Below are 14466 nucleotides of genomic sequence, written 5' to 3'. Positions count from 1 at the left end.
ATCTATCTATCTATCTATCTATCTATCTATCTATCTATCTATCTATCTATCTATCTATCTATCTATCTATCTATCTATCTATCTATCTGTGTAAAATTATAAATAATATATATAATAAATTAAACCGATATTCCAGTGTCAATGGCGATATACTGTGAAAATAAAGAAGACTTATGTCTATTTATTTTTTATGTAAAATTATTAATTTACAGAACCAATGCAACGGCTGAACTTTATCAAGTGCCATTTCCACAAGCGTTTGTTTGGCTGGTTTGCGCTCTTGAACAAGTCCGTGTGGAAACATGCTCCCCAGGACGGTGGTTCCACATGGACAACAGAATGTTGTGGTGCAGACCAGAAAGCTCGGATAAGCTTGTGGGGGAGTTTCTTGGCACAGGACCCACAATCAGGTAAGATCTCCATGTGGTAAACAACAAGTTGGTGATCAGGGTCAGCTCTCAGCAGGGCAGCTGTAAGTGTAGGTTAGCAGGCCGTCTGGGCCGTCTATGGCCAAGAGAGCAAGCACGCAGTCTGAGTTATGCCCCTAAATCTCATACCCGAGTGTGGTTAGTGACACGTTAGTGCATTTACTTGTGTTTTTGGGACAGCATCTGAATGTTTTGCATTTGTGAAGTTACCTTAGTGTTCGGAGTGGAGCCTGGCCTCGGTGTTGTTGGTAAGTTAGCCTGGAGGCTAAAGCTAGCTCGTTTTTACACATGACAGGTCCTGGAGTTGATGTGATCAGATCATGTTAAAGTAGTGATTATCTGATGATATTAATAACAATGTAAACTTTGATTCAAACTAGGTCCAACACTTATATAGTGATCTTAAATCGATAATTGTTCGCGGAATTCATTTTCTTTATGGAAATGTGGTATTTAAAAAACGATTTTCATTTTATTTTTTTTAGGTGGTCATTTAACTCAACCTGATATGTGTGAATGGAATGGCTTAAAGGAATCCTTAAATGCATAGTTGGATTTTTTATTTATAGAATAGTGATTTCTCAAAACAATGTATGTTTAATAGAATCTGTATTTCGGTAAAGACTGATACTGAAAAAATAGTTCAGGTGACAAAATAAATGTGGAATAAATCAACTTTTTGCAAAGCTGTCGTTTTTGCAGTGTAGTATGAACCCCTCATTGTATGATTACCCTAAGTAAGAAAAAACATGGTTTTACTGAAATATTTACAGAAACATTCAAAATAACAATCTAATACCTTTTATTTAAAACTACTGCAAACGCATTTCATGTATCAATACAGTTATAATAATGGTATTAATATAAAGAAATATCGGCTCAAATTTACAGGGATGTCCAGGCAAACATGCTTATTGTGTAGAATATACCTTTTTTGTATCGTTTCAGAATTATAAAGATGGATGATGGCCCTTTAGTTTCCTTACCAAAACTATTTGATCACTGAAAATTGTTCTAAACTCCAGTTAGTCTGTCTTGTAAAGTCTAGGCGTCATCTTTCAGGCCGCTCAACAGCAGTGCACAGCAATAAATGAGGAAGGAGCTACACAGAGTAAAAACTCCAACCCCTCTGCAATTTTTCTAGCATCTTATTCCCCAAGACTTTACTCCATAAGAATGCTTTTCGTTTCACAGCCACACGTTGTCACATGTTTAGAATGTGCTTCACTTGTAAACCGCTTTCCATATAGTCGAATGGCTGACTTGAAATTCTTCTGCGATCTTTTTAAATCCCTCACCAGACTTACAAACACCTACTTTTGTGAGGTGTCCAAATCTTAAAATTTGTTAGCAGATTCACAGTCGTCTTTGCAATGCAAATTTTTTAACAGCACACTTACAAAAAACATTGTGGTTGGCAAATTCTATTTGCTATTACTCTCTGTGCGGCAGTAGTATATTTACCCAGCTAAATGGACTTTCAGTGCCTGTCGATTATCTCCCTAAATGTGTGTCCATTCTCCGTTGTCTTTATTTTTCAGGAACAAGATGATAAAAAACTGGGGTCTCATCGGAGGGATCGCGGCTGCTATTGCAGCTGGAGTATACGTCCTGTGGGGCCCGATCACTGAGAGGAAGAAGAGGAAGAGAGGTGAGAAGTGAGGGGATTTAAACTGAACCCGTTTTAAACTATAGGACAGAATTTATGTTATTAAAATGAACTATTAGAGCATGAATGTGTGTGTGAATGAGTGATGACTAGAATCTGTGTTTCGGGAAAGACAGATTATGTAGCGCTTGGTACAGCGCTACATAAATACAGACCATTTACCATTCAACTCTTGGGGGAATATAACATTGAGAATAGCTACTGTCAATTTAATGTAACTATAACAAATGAGGGCTTATGGTGATTGTGTGTACGCAGAGCTAAAGAAGTAACCGCATTGCTTGAAATGCAGGTTTGTAGAGTTTGGTAAATGCAGATACAGGATCAATATTCCCTCAGTTCTATCTAATTTCTTGGTATTGCTTGCAAGTAGCAATGCCTTTTTTTCCCTCTCTTTTGCTGCTGTGTTACATCAGCAGTGCTTCTTTGTCAGTTGATTGGGAGATTAGATTGGCTTTGGAAAGTTGGCTGGCTTCTTCCCCATATAAGCAACCTCCCTCACTGATTTAATCATTAGAACCGCTTAGTAACAATGTCACGTCTGTGACGAGAGTACAACTAGAACCAACCTCAAAATTTTTAAGAAAAAAATAACGCCTACTCTCCCTGAAGTTACGGAAACGGGGCGTGCGGGTAGGCCTCGACATTTCTGGCTGTGATTTGCCATGGCTTGGGTTTCTCCACAGGAATGGTGCCAGGTCTGCTGAACTTGGGCAACACCTGCTTCTTGAACTCCTTGCTTCAGGGTTTGGCAGCATGTCCGTCTTTCGTCAAATGGCTGGAGAGGTTTTCAGGCCTGCCCTCGATCCAGTCATGCAAAGACAACCAGCTGTCCTCCACGCTGCTGCAACTACTCAAAGGTAAGTGTGTAGGGGCTGTCGCATGAAATAAGTAGAGCATAAAGAACCTATCAATGTTAGTTTCCCTCCTCCCATCACGGATTGTGGTCTGACAGCTCTGTCCAGTGAGGAGCCTGGAGACGAGGATGTTTTAGATGCCGGATGCCTCCTGGATGTTCTCAGACTGTATCGCTGGCACATCAGCTCATTTGAAGAGCAGGTCGGACTGCTTTTTTTAATCATTTGTGATCAGAACCTAATATAAACTGAACATCAGCATGAATGTCCTGTTCATAGCTTTTCTTTCTGGGTGGAACGATTAAACAAGAAGCTGCACCTGACCATTCACTTTTTAAACATCAATAAGTCTCTCTAATAATTATGGCTGGATATTTGCAGACTCTTCTTGGCAGAACTGAGTTCATTTAAATTGGTTCCTTTCTTGCCACCGACCTGATATTTATGCACAGTTAAGACATTTTCAGTAGGATTGAAATCAGTGCTTTAGGATGATGATTCCTTAAACTTCACATTCCCTGTATTATCCATTCCAAATCCAGATCTCATGTGTGTTTGAGTAATTACCTGGTTGAAACGTATGTCAATGAGTCCAAGTTTTACCTTCATGAAATGAGGTCAAATTAAAGAACTTGGAGGTTGTTGTCCTTCTTCCTTACATTATATTGTCTGTGCTATGTACTAGCACCATTGGCAGCAAGATAGGCCCTCAGCATGGTGGTGCCACCACTATGCTTTACCTCTGGTTTGGTGTTTTTAGGTGTGAAGCCTTTTCTTGACTCCTCTGCGTATTCTTCTAGCCATCGTGTATAAATTAATCGTTGTCTCATCGATTAATTTATGAGAAAAAAACTTTCTCCAGAAGCCATTTGGCTTGTCTCTGTGATCAGCTGTGACTCAAATGTATAAATGTTTGAGCAGCTTTTAACTGAGGATGATGGTCTGGATCACAGGTTTGAAACTGGGATCCACAGGACTATGATCTAAAACACATTTGAACAATGGCTTTGATTCAGCCTTCTGAATAAAGTCCTTATAGCAGCCGTAATTAAAATTTTATCTCGCTTAAAAGCCAGATGCGTATATGCAAGAAAACAAACTGACCTAAAGGCATTCTGTTAATTCTGATTTTAAAAAGTTGTCAAATATTCAAGAATTATTGTGCTAGAAGCTTGTTGAAAGCTATAAAAATAACATGTGGTCCATTTGCAGTTTTTAAAATAAGTGATTAAAATGCATAATTAGAAGCTCAAACTTAACCTGGCATTCATGCTGATGAGGTGCACGTGTAAACTTCTGAATGGAGCTTTAACTTATTGTGCAACATCTAAAAATCTGATTTCTTCCCTTTTAAGGATGCACATGAACTTTTTCACGTCCTCACGTCTTCTCTAGAGGAGGAGCGAAATCGGCAACCCAAAGTCACACATTTGTTTGACGTGCAGTCCCTGGAGGTAAGTTGTCTCCACATCCACCGGGGATCCCAAACTGCAGAAGTCACACAAATCTTTGTTTTTGTTTAGTTTGTTTTTTTGTTTTTAGTTAAACGTTCTCCTACTTTGTGTTTGCTTTGTTTCTAGTCTCTTCCTGATGAAGAGGACAAAACTGTGGCCTGCATTAGTCGAGGTATGAAGAAAAAATAAAAATCAAGAGGCCAAATTAAGAATACCAGCAAATGAGTGTGTTATATTTAGTTCATTTTCTCTGCAGCTCCTCTTCATCCGATCCCAGGCCTCTGGAAGTCCCAGCATCCTTTTCACGGTCATCTAACGAGCAATATGTCGTGCAAGCACTGTGAAATCCAAGTGTGTTTCTTTATGAGATATAGAACTAAGTAGCATGCTAGATATGATTAATTTGTGAATAACAACTCAACTTTGTTCATTAATAGAGTCCAGTACGGTACGACTCATTTGAGAGCCTGTCTTTGTCCATCCCTCTTCCTCAGTGGGTAAGCTGAAAAGGCAGGATTATTAATGTAGCACTTTACATGATTGGTTAGCGCATTATTGTGAAGTGGGAAAAAATGGATTCTTGGTTTTCAAAAGTCTTTACAAATGAATATCTAAAGAGTTTGGCATTAGTAACTTTGGAGGAGCTGCAGAGATTCACAACTCAGGTAGGAGAATTTGAAAACAGGACAAATTATCTATGGTGCACTTTACATATCTAAGCCCTATAGAGCAGTGGCAAGAAGAAAGCCATTGTTGAAAGATGTTTTTTGTTTGCTAAAATCCATGCAAGGGATACAGCAAACACTGGATTCATCCTGAGCACACCTTCTATATGGTGAAACATGGAGGTGGCAGCACCATGTTGTGGGGATGCTTCAGCAAGGAAAAGTCAGAGTTGATAGGAAGATGGCTACAGCTAAATATAGGGAAATTCTGGAAGGAATCCTGTTACATTTACCTGAGCTAAATGTCTAGGTTCTAGGTCTAGGAATACAAATCCACACTACATGTGTCAGAGCTTCATTTGTAATCAGCTTTTGAAAACCATCTACGGTTTTTATTCCTCTTCACAATTATGCACTAGTTTCTGTTTGCCTACCTCATGTAAGTCTAATAAGTTGTAACGTGGAAAGGTTTCAGCTCTGTAAATGCAGTGTGTCGCTCATCAGTAGCTGGTTTTTGTTTCTATTCACTTAAGCCGTCTTTCCTCTCAGGGTCGGCCTCTCTCTCTAGATCAGTGTCTGCAGCATTTCATTTCGTCAGAGACAATCAAAGAGGTGGAGTGTGAAAACTGCACAAAGGTACTTTAGTGTCTGTAAAATAATTCCATTGTTTGTGAACAGACATGGTGGGATGGTCGGTTGATCTTTATGTCGTCCTTCAGCTTCAACAAAGCTCGACAAGAAACGGGCAAGTTTTCGAAAGCCAGAGGACAACGTTTGTTAAACAGCTGAAACTTGGAAAGGTATTTTTTTCTTTATCGGTTTTCTCCCTAAACCGTTAGAGATTTTAATTGCTGGTACACAATGAATGCGTGTTTCATATTTTTATTCATTGAGGGGAAAGAAATGCAACCCTTGTTTCATGTATTTTAAGCTCCCTCAGTGCCTCTGCATCCACCTACAAAGACTGACGTGGTCCAGTGAAGGAACGCCCACCAAGCGTCAGGAGCACGTCCAGTTCACGGAGTATCTGTCGATGGATCGCTACAAACACAACAGCTCCACACAGAGGAGTCAGCGGTTCACATTGGCTCCTAAAGCCATAAAGACAGAAAGTTTGGAGGATTCCACAGAAAGGCTAAAAGCCAATGGGACAGGTGTGTTGGATCAATAGGTGTTTTTATTTTTAACAGGATCGTTCGCTCTTTCTTTGCTTTTTCTTGCATCAATTTTCTTTCCCCCTTTTTTGTTCCAGGTGCAGAACATCATAACAACAACAAGCCTTTCTCTAATGGAACCTGTTCTTCTGTATTTCTTCTCTCTCCTGGCTTGAGCCCACAGCTCGGTCTCACGTATGACTTCAGGTAAACTCTGCAGCAGCCGTTCATCATCAACGCTTTATGACATGGCCACCTTTCAAAGAGTGGAGCCTTTAAACAAGCCTTTTATCTTTTAAGAGAGATAAAAGTGCAACTAAAAGTGTTTCGCAGAGGCTTAAAACAGGCCGGTCAACATACACAACACAATAGAAATGATTAGACTGATGGTGGTTCTGATAGCTGTTTGGGCCAGTTGACAGAACCAAACTAAAATAAATCTGAGCAGCCTCCTGCTGGAAGATAATGGTTATTTCCCTCACATAGTCTCATTAAAATATGATTGTCAGCATGTTGGAGAGAATCATTCAAAATTATGATTAGTCAAAATCTGTGATTGGTGTAAAATGTCCCATGGGAGACTTTTGTTCTCAAAGAAAATCTGAGCATGAAATGATTAAAACTTCAAAAGCTTAAAATGGCAAGTGGATAAAATTAATATAACTTTTACAAAGCAGGACATTTTTTGTGCTTATAATGCAAACTACAGCAAAAACTTCATTACACCTGAGCGATGTAAGGTTGCACAGGTCGGACACCCAGGCGGTTTCACCGAGCTGACGCCCGGATCTCTGCGTTTCCTTCCAGCTCCGCGGAGTATTTATTCCAGCTAACAGCGGTGTTGGTTCACCATGGTGACATGCACTCAGGACATTTTGTCACCTACCGCCGCAGCCCTCCCTCGGCCTGCAGCGCCTCACCCTTCAGCTGTCAGTGGCTCTGGGTGTCTGATGACTCCGTGCGGAAAGCCAGCCTGCAGGAGGTGCTGTCTTCCAACGCGTACATACTCTTCTACGAGAGAGTGCGACGGCCGACGATCGATCGAGTGGTCGCCTGATCGACCTCTCGCCGTGGTTACCACCGGGTGGCTTCGTGACGGCAGCTTTGCACAGAGTTGTCACACCGTCGTGTCGCAATGGAAACCAAAACGGAGGCCGGTAATCCCAAAGATGATGGACCTGCAGGGTTTCTCTCAGATATGATTGTCGTATAAGCTACTTGTCTTTAACACTTTGAACAGTTTCCTGTAACAGATGATAGGAACACTTGACAGTGCCCTGTGATTACACTGTAAATGAGTTTTTTCAGAATATTTTTGACTTTATCATGCAGTGGTGTAAATATAAATGAAAAATGCTATTGGATATTCCTGTTAATTTGTCAAAATTCCTTTAAATCACAGACACTTAATAAAGTGAAATAAAGCTGTTGCACATAAAAAAAAACTGTGAAATAGTCCCAGCTGCAGCCTTGTTGTCTAATTTACATTCCCATCATTCCCAACAGCAGCTGTAAACTCTTACACTGGTAATTTCAGCTACTACTCTGCCATTTTAAATCTTGTTTATGCTGTAATTTGTAAGCCTGCACGGTGGAAGATAAAGTGCCATGTTGTTAATGTTCAGCATTTTGATCATACATATGAAACCACTTGTGCAGCAACTCTTAGGGTTGTCCTATCTTACCTAAAATTACGATGCATCCAAGCAGCTGTTCATGGTGTCCAGGTTCTGCAGATTTTTAGTCGGCTTCGTTAACGAGACTTGATTATGTGCAGATGCTTCTGGGTAATTTATCCTGAAAATGTTTTTAAATCCTCGGCAGTAAATAACTGCAAGTTTCCTACCAAACCGAGAAAATCTAAATGCAGCAGTGTCTGTCCACTATATGTATTTGAAAGTGATTGTTTTCAAGTTTAAAAAAAATAAAGTTTTACTTTTGTGTTTTATGCGAGATTGTTGCAAATGCACTAACATCAATGAGGTTTTTTTTTAAACTATGTTAAATTGTCTTTGACCGAAATGCACATTCTGCCAAGTCATGGAAGATTCAGATGATCAAAAACAGGACTTTCTAAAAAGATTTAGGAAATTACATTTTTAAATTACAGATTTTTTTAAGATGGGAACTAATTGTGTGACAAAACTCACTTTAAGTTGGGTATAACTGCATTTTCTCCACTGACAAATGTATCATGACACTAAAACCACAGCTGAGCAGAAAAGCACAGATTTCCCCAGTTAATTTCTAGAGTGCATAGAAAAAAAGAAGTTGGCTTTCTCAAAATTTTGTCTGATATCACAAGGCAGACACAACTCAAGCTGGTCAGCTGAGATTAGTTAAAACCGATTATTCACATATTTGCTTGACATAAAAAATGAAAAAGAAAAAAAAACTCAGCTCTGCCTTTTGTGATGCCAACGTGACCATGGGCATGTGGAAGATTTCTTCTTGATTTAAAACAAATTGAAATGAAAGAAAACACTACCTGTTTTTTTATGGGTAACAGGCAACATCTAAAGTAAGTTAAACAGATTTAGTGGAAATGTTTGGACAGTGTATTAAAATCTTTATTTACCATAGCAATATTTGTTAAAAATGAAAACTTTAATCCGGTTTTAAGCTGTTAATGTTCCTCTTTGACTGTTCAGTGATGTCCTCCAAGATGCGTCTAAAGGTGAGATTAATGCGAGGCGAGAGGACCTTCTTCCGAACCGGAAGGCTGTGGTACCAGAAGGTATTGGTGGGAGGGTTCATGAGCAGTAGGCTTCCGTGAGCCAGCTCCAGCTTCACGGGATCGATCTGTCGGCTGCTCCGTTTCCCTCGAGTGTCTCTGTGTCTAAAGACGAAGTCTCGAGCTGCTCCCAGAGAGACGGAAGCGATGGGACAGGAAGGGTCCAGCTCCTTCTCGTCGTCCCGATGCTCCCCCATGTGATCTTGTCCATCTTTGTACCTGGTGGAGATAACCGAGGCTCAGGATTGTCCAACTCTGAACTTCTGGAGTAGGCGTTGGGAAGTTTGTCACCTGTTGATCAAGACGAAGTTGAACTGCTGTCCGGTTGCGTCTGTGACCGCGTTTCGGATGCACTCCAAGGTCGGAGTCCAGGGGGAAGCCAGACGCCTCACTCCGGAGTAAGTGTAGGTGAGGCCTGTGTTCCCATAGGTCGCCTGTTTCCTTGGTATGTTGTACACCTTTCCAAACACTTGGACCTTTCCTTCCTCTCCTAAAAGAAAACAAAACAACCAGCTGTCACACTATGAAACTGCAAATTCAAGCCGCATCTTTACAAAAAAAACTACCTGTTGAATACACCACCTCCTCCTCCAGCTGTCTGAACAGGTTATCTGCCTCTTCTTTCAAGAAGAGCAATGCATAATCACAGTCCAGCCCATCTGCTTCTATTTTTTGCCAAGGAATAGGATGAGAGAACTCTTCAAAAGACGGGTCCCTTTCCTCCTCCTCCTGCTCCTCCTCCTCTACGCACTCATGTTCCTCCATCTTTATCTTCTTTGTCCTGGGACTTCTTCGTGGGACATCATTGCTGCACAGACGTTTATTCTGTCCCCCAACCAGAAACTTGTCCATTTCTGTAGCCTGATGTGGTGACACACTGATGGGGAAAGTTTTCCTGTGTAAACCAAGGGGGAAAAAAAAGAATTAAAACTAAAAGGTTTATTTCACTGAAAAAGCATATTATATGTATGTTGATGTTGAGTAGAAAAGCTTCATATTTTAAGTAATCCCTAATTTCTACCTTTTACATTTTATATAAGGTCAGCCAGTTTATTTATTTTTGCTGGAAAATATTAAAATATAGACCAAGGAATGTGACAAACTATCAAACTATCCTGTATGAAGGGTATTAAACGGTACAGATTAATTTCACATGCTCTATTTCAGTAAATTCATGGCTTTCTGCTAATAAAAACGTGAACATGAGAGGAACAACCAGCTAAAACAATTACCTTTGTGACTTGACTCTCGTTGAGTCTGTCGACAAATGTTTGTTGGTCTTGCGTAATATTATTTTCTGAGAATCTTTTGTGTTTTTTATTATCCATGATGAGTCACAATTAATTTAAAAAATGTTTAAACTACTTCAGTGTAACAACTAATTATCATGATTAATAAAAACGCACTTGTAACCAAAACATTTTTTTTAATGTAAAGTTGTGTAAGAGCAGAAAACTCTTGTACATCTTGAACACCACTCAGCTCATTATAATAGCTGCTTTCGTCACTTTGTTTAGGCGCGAATTCTTTTAAGTTATCGTACTGACAACGTTAGTTTACCTGGGGGTCTCGTGGTCTTTAAACAATTAAGCCTTTTATTTCTTTCCGCAGCTCACCGCCAAAGTGTTTGCAACAAGAATGATTGGACAGAAAACTATCAATTCATTCTTTTCGCCGGTATCGAAAAAGAGAGCTAATGAGGTAAACGAACCGGAGGAGAATGCACAAGAGCCGGTGAGTATCGCTACTTTTACAAACGGGTGGAAAAATCATCATTAGAAACAGCTTGTGAACCTAAGCCGAGGCACATTTTAATTCAAAAAGACTTACAAAATAGTCGGTGTTATTTTGTAGTATTTCATATCGTTGAGTTCTCCCGCTACAGGCTTACTCCAAGCTGCGTTCAGGATCATCTCTGTGTTTGAACGTTACCAAACGAGTTTACTACCATGAAACTGTTAGCACCGCTTCGTCGACTGATTTTAAAGCAGATTTCTCTCCGTGGAGCGCGTTTCTCACCGGCTTTGTGTTTTGCTCAATATACCAAAATCCTGCAGAAGAAGCAGAAATGCGCTTCGGTGCTGCCGGAGCAGCAAAGCCCGCCTCCTAGTCCTCTGTCCTCGGACCAGCTGGAAAGGATGGCTCGCAACAAGAGAGCGGCACTAGAGAGGCTGGCTTCCGGTCAGACTCCTCCGGGGTTCGGGGCGAGCTGGAGGAAGGAGCTGGCTGCTGAGTTTGGAAAGCCCTACTTCAAACAGGTGAGAAGAGATTTTACACACACACGCACACACACACACACACACTGTTTACTATCAGGTGTTTCAATTATTTATTTATTTTTTTCACTTTTGCTACAGTTGATGCAATTTGTTTCTGAAGAGAGGAAACGCCACACAGTTTACCCACCTGCTGAACAAGTGTTCACCTGGAGCAAGGTGTGCGGCATCACAGATGTAAGTGTGGCTCATGGGTACGCAACTTTATGCCTGGAGAAACTGAGTGATTGACGTGCAGAACTATAATATCCATGTAGGTATTGAGGGTAGAAGTACTTGCAGTTAAACCCAAAATAATTTGTTTCTGATAGGATGTTGGATTTGAATCTGTCAAATAATAAAGTAAATATGCAAATGAAGTAAAAATTTTAAAGAAAGAAAAAAAACATTTGTAGTGTACTTCTTATTAAAAACGGAATATCAAAAATTATTTATACCTTTGTCAATGATAAGTAGCAATGAAACCTTTTTTGATATTTGCTGAAGAGCTTTGCATGTCTCCTGCTATGTTTTATATAAAAGTAACAGTAAAAAATTGAATTACAGATATTTTTGTACCTCAAACAGCCACAATTCATAACATTTTACCATCACATTATTAAAATTGAAGTAACACATCTCTTTATGAAGACACTGTATTTTTGTATATAAATTTCAATTGCGTGATAGTTTTATTGAGGCGTGCTTTGAGCCAACTCAAAGCACGTGTTTATTAGGTCCATAGCTCTGACGTTTATTTCTAAAGTACATTAATTAACTACACACTAATCCCACTTTTTAGCTTTTTAGCTAGAGTACCTGAGGGAACCACATATGCAAACTCCATGCAGAAATACCCCAGGCCAGGTTTCAAACCCAAGACCTTCCTGCTTACAAGGCAACATGCTCCCAACTATCAATTTCCCTTTTTTTATCGAAAAAAAAAGGCAAAGACCTATAAAAACCAACCATGTTTTCCCTGGAAAGAGTTGTTAAATGTAGTAAAGTCTTTGTCTTCGATTTTAGGTTAAAGTGGTCATTCTAGGTCAAGATCCATATCATGGTCCAGGCCAAGCGCACGGGCTGTGCTTCAGTGTGAAAAGACCAGTTCCTCCTCCTCCGAGGTTTGAAGTTTGTTTGTTTTTGTTATGTTTACAATGAATAGAAACTGATTATGCAGTGTTCACATTTCAGGTGTCCTGACTGTCTTTCCACACAGGTATTTCAAGTTAAGGGAAGACTTTGTGTCAACAAAATAAAATTTAAAAAATGACCTCAAACAGGAATTATGATGTTCCTTTATTTACCTGAAAAGAGGTGTTTTGTACAATTTTCAATGCATCTTTCGTACCACAAAAACTAAGAAAAGTGACAAGATTTTCATCACTCCACCTCTTTACTCATGAAAACAGCAGACTGCATTAATTGAGAGTAATGACAACAAAGTTTAGTTTTAGATAATTTTGTTGCCGCAACTTGGATAAGAGATGTAAGGTGAAAGGTGAGGAATTTATTTAGGCTTTTTTCCAGATCTACTTTATGGTAAAAATGTTCTGTATTTAGACTTTATTCCTTTTGAAATAGAATAAAATTAATGATTCTCATTAAATGCCATACAGTCACACCCATATTTTGATATTCTACCCATCGGTAATTTAGTTTTTAAATTAAATACTCTCATTCAAATAATTAGAAAAAATACTCTAACCTGCATCAAATTCAGGTCCAAACTAAGTGAAGTGCTCTCAGTGTCATTTAGTTGGCTGAAGCTACTAATGTTCACAAATTATGCTTTGAAAAATCTGCAAACTCATCTAACTTTAGAGGACGGCCCTGCAGTTGAATGAGCACTCGAACCAAAGTTTTTTTTGCCTTCCATTTTTAACATTTTGCTTTTTCTTTGCAGTTTGGAGAACATGTACAAAGAGCTGGCCACAGACATCGACGGCTTTCAGCACCCAGGCCACGGCGACCTGACTGGATGGGCCAGACAAGGTACTTCTATTGATTTACATTCTGCTAAATGATTAAGCAAAAAAAAAAAAAATGTTTCTTTCATCCACAACTTTCCTGTCTTTATGTTTGAACCTCTTTTTACCTTCTCACCAGGTGTGCTGCTGCTCAACGCCGTGCTGACTGTCAGGGCGCACCAAGCCAACTCCCACAAAGACAGAGGCTGGGAGACCTTCACTGACGCTGTGATTCAGTGGCTCAGCAGCAATCAAGAGGGCGTCGTCTTCATGCTGTGGGGATCGTACGCACAGAAAAAAGGGGCTTCAATTAACCGAGTCAGTCTGCTAACTTGTACGTTTTAACACTCGGCAAAGCTTCCTTGTGCTGAATATTTATGAGGATGTACTCCTTTCTGTTATAGAAACGCCACCACGTCCTGCAGACCGTACATCCTTCCCCCCTGTCTGCTCATCGAGGATTTTTTGGTTGCAGGCATTTCTCCAAGGCCAACGAGTTGCTAGAGAAATGTGGAAAGTCTGCCATAGACTGGAAGGCTCTTTAACTTCTATGTTGGCTTTTCTGAAGCCCATGTAAACTACAGACCAAACCCACCTATAAGCTTCTTAGTTCTTCCAGCAGTTATTCATGTTTTTATAAAACAATTAATACCAGCAGATTGTTGTTTTCACTGCATTGTTCTTTTAGTGGTTTAACTTCTGTAAATATTTTTTCTTTTTCTGCCCTTTCAGTTTGCACCTTGTTTCCGTTTTTACTTTTTTATGTAATGTTTGGTACATTAAAGGGTTTTCTACATTGCGTAATGTTTTGGGTGAATTTCAGATTAACTATACATCTATGCTTGGCACCATTAATGATCTATATTTGATATTCTATGCTAAATTATTGAAGATTTAGACTCACTGTTTGTGAAATCGTTCTTCATTTTGCTTCAAGACTTAAAAATCACATTAAAGGAAAACATTTTGCAGGTGAGACTTTTAAAGAAAATAACGAGACTTTCATGGTTAACGTATATCTAACGTTGTGTGGCCTGCATGCTTGGAAATCCCCCAGAATGAGTTGGAAAGTGTTGCAAGGAAGCGTAACGTCTTGGATTCTCCTCCAGTCTTGCATAGTGGATGTATGGATGGTTATGAAAATGTTTCCTCCAAAACAGCCTTAAATTTGTTTTAAAGCTTGCGAGGTAAAATATCTTTCATGAGCTGCTTAAAATGATGTATTTAAATTTTTTTTCTGGTCTGTGCAATATTGAGCAATATTGTCCTCTAAACGCTTG

General features: G+C 39.6%; 3 protein-coding genes across 8 annotated transcripts; 2 read left to right on the top strand and 1 right to left on the bottom strand.

The window, feature by feature from the left end:
• The first annotated feature begins 255 nt into the window (after nt 1-255).
• usp30 (ubiquitin specific peptidase 30) lies at nt 256-8180 on the top strand. 2 transcript variants are annotated; one of them, XM_008418675.3, is made up of 13 exons: nt 256-410; nt 1970-2079; nt 2784-2957; nt 3053-3156; nt 4310-4408; nt 4535-4580; nt 4665-4759; nt 4846-4905; nt 5623-5709; nt 5793-5873; nt 6005-6227; nt 6326-6434; nt 7035-8180. In XM_008418675.3, the coding sequence occupies exons 1-13, from the start codon at nt 328-330 to the stop codon at nt 7282-7284; spliced, it is 1521 nt and encodes a 506-aa protein (XP_008416897.1). In that variant the 5' UTR covers nt 256-327; the 3' UTR covers nt 7285-8180. The 2 variants fall into 2 exon arrangements, with proteins under 2 accessions (XP_008416897.1, XP_008416898.1); XM_008418676.3 differs by lacking the exon at nt 256-410 and adding an exon at nt 465-676.
• A 595-nt stretch (nt 8181-8775) lies between these two features.
• On the bottom strand, nt 8776-11143 carry alkbh2 (alkB homolog 2, alpha-ketoglutarate dependent dioxygenase). Of its 4 annotated transcripts, none has more exons than XM_081610655.1 (4): nt 11006-11143; nt 9528-9856; nt 9253-9451; nt 8776-9180 (listed from the first exon to the last, which is right to left on the bottom strand). In XM_081610655.1, the coding sequence occupies exons 2-4, from the start codon at nt 9811-9813 to the stop codon at nt 8835-8837; spliced, it is 831 nt and encodes a 276-aa protein (XP_081466781.1). In that variant the 5' UTR covers nt 9814-9856; nt 11006-11143; the 3' UTR covers nt 8776-8834. The 4 variants fall into 4 exon arrangements, with proteins under 4 accessions (XP_081466781.1, XP_008416903.2, XP_008416902.2 ...); XM_008418681.2 differs by having other exon boundaries at nt 10981-11112; XM_008418680.3 differs by lacking the exon at nt 11006-11143 and adding an exon at nt 10792-10924.
• unga (uracil DNA glycosylase a) lies at nt 10479-13985 on the top strand. Of its 2 annotated transcripts, XM_008418678.3 has the most exons (7): nt 10479-10695; nt 11019-11219; nt 11319-11414; nt 12243-12340; nt 13123-13211; nt 13326-13504; nt 13591-13985. In XM_008418678.3, exons 1-7 carry the CDS (start codon nt 10600-10602, stop codon nt 13729-13731), a joined length of 900 nt encoding a protein of 299 aa, XP_008416900.2. In that variant the 5' UTR covers nt 10479-10599; the 3' UTR covers nt 13732-13985. The 2 variants fall into 2 exon arrangements, with proteins under 2 accessions (XP_008416900.2, XP_008416899.2); XM_008418677.2 differs by lacking the exon at nt 10479-10695 and having other exon boundaries at nt 10911-11219.
• Nucleotides 13986-14466: the final 481 nt, after the last annotated feature.

The sequence above is a fragment of the Poecilia reticulata genome, chromosome 9 (genome assembly GCF_904066995.2).
Source record: "Poecilia reticulata chromosome 9, P_reticulata-male-v2, whole genome shotgun sequence".
In the NCBI taxonomy this organism is placed as follows: Eukaryota; Metazoa; Chordata; class Actinopteri; order Cyprinodontiformes; family Poeciliidae; genus Poecilia; species Poecilia reticulata.
Note: the sequence above shows the minus strand (reverse complement) of the source record. Positions and strands in the feature narration are given on the sequence as shown.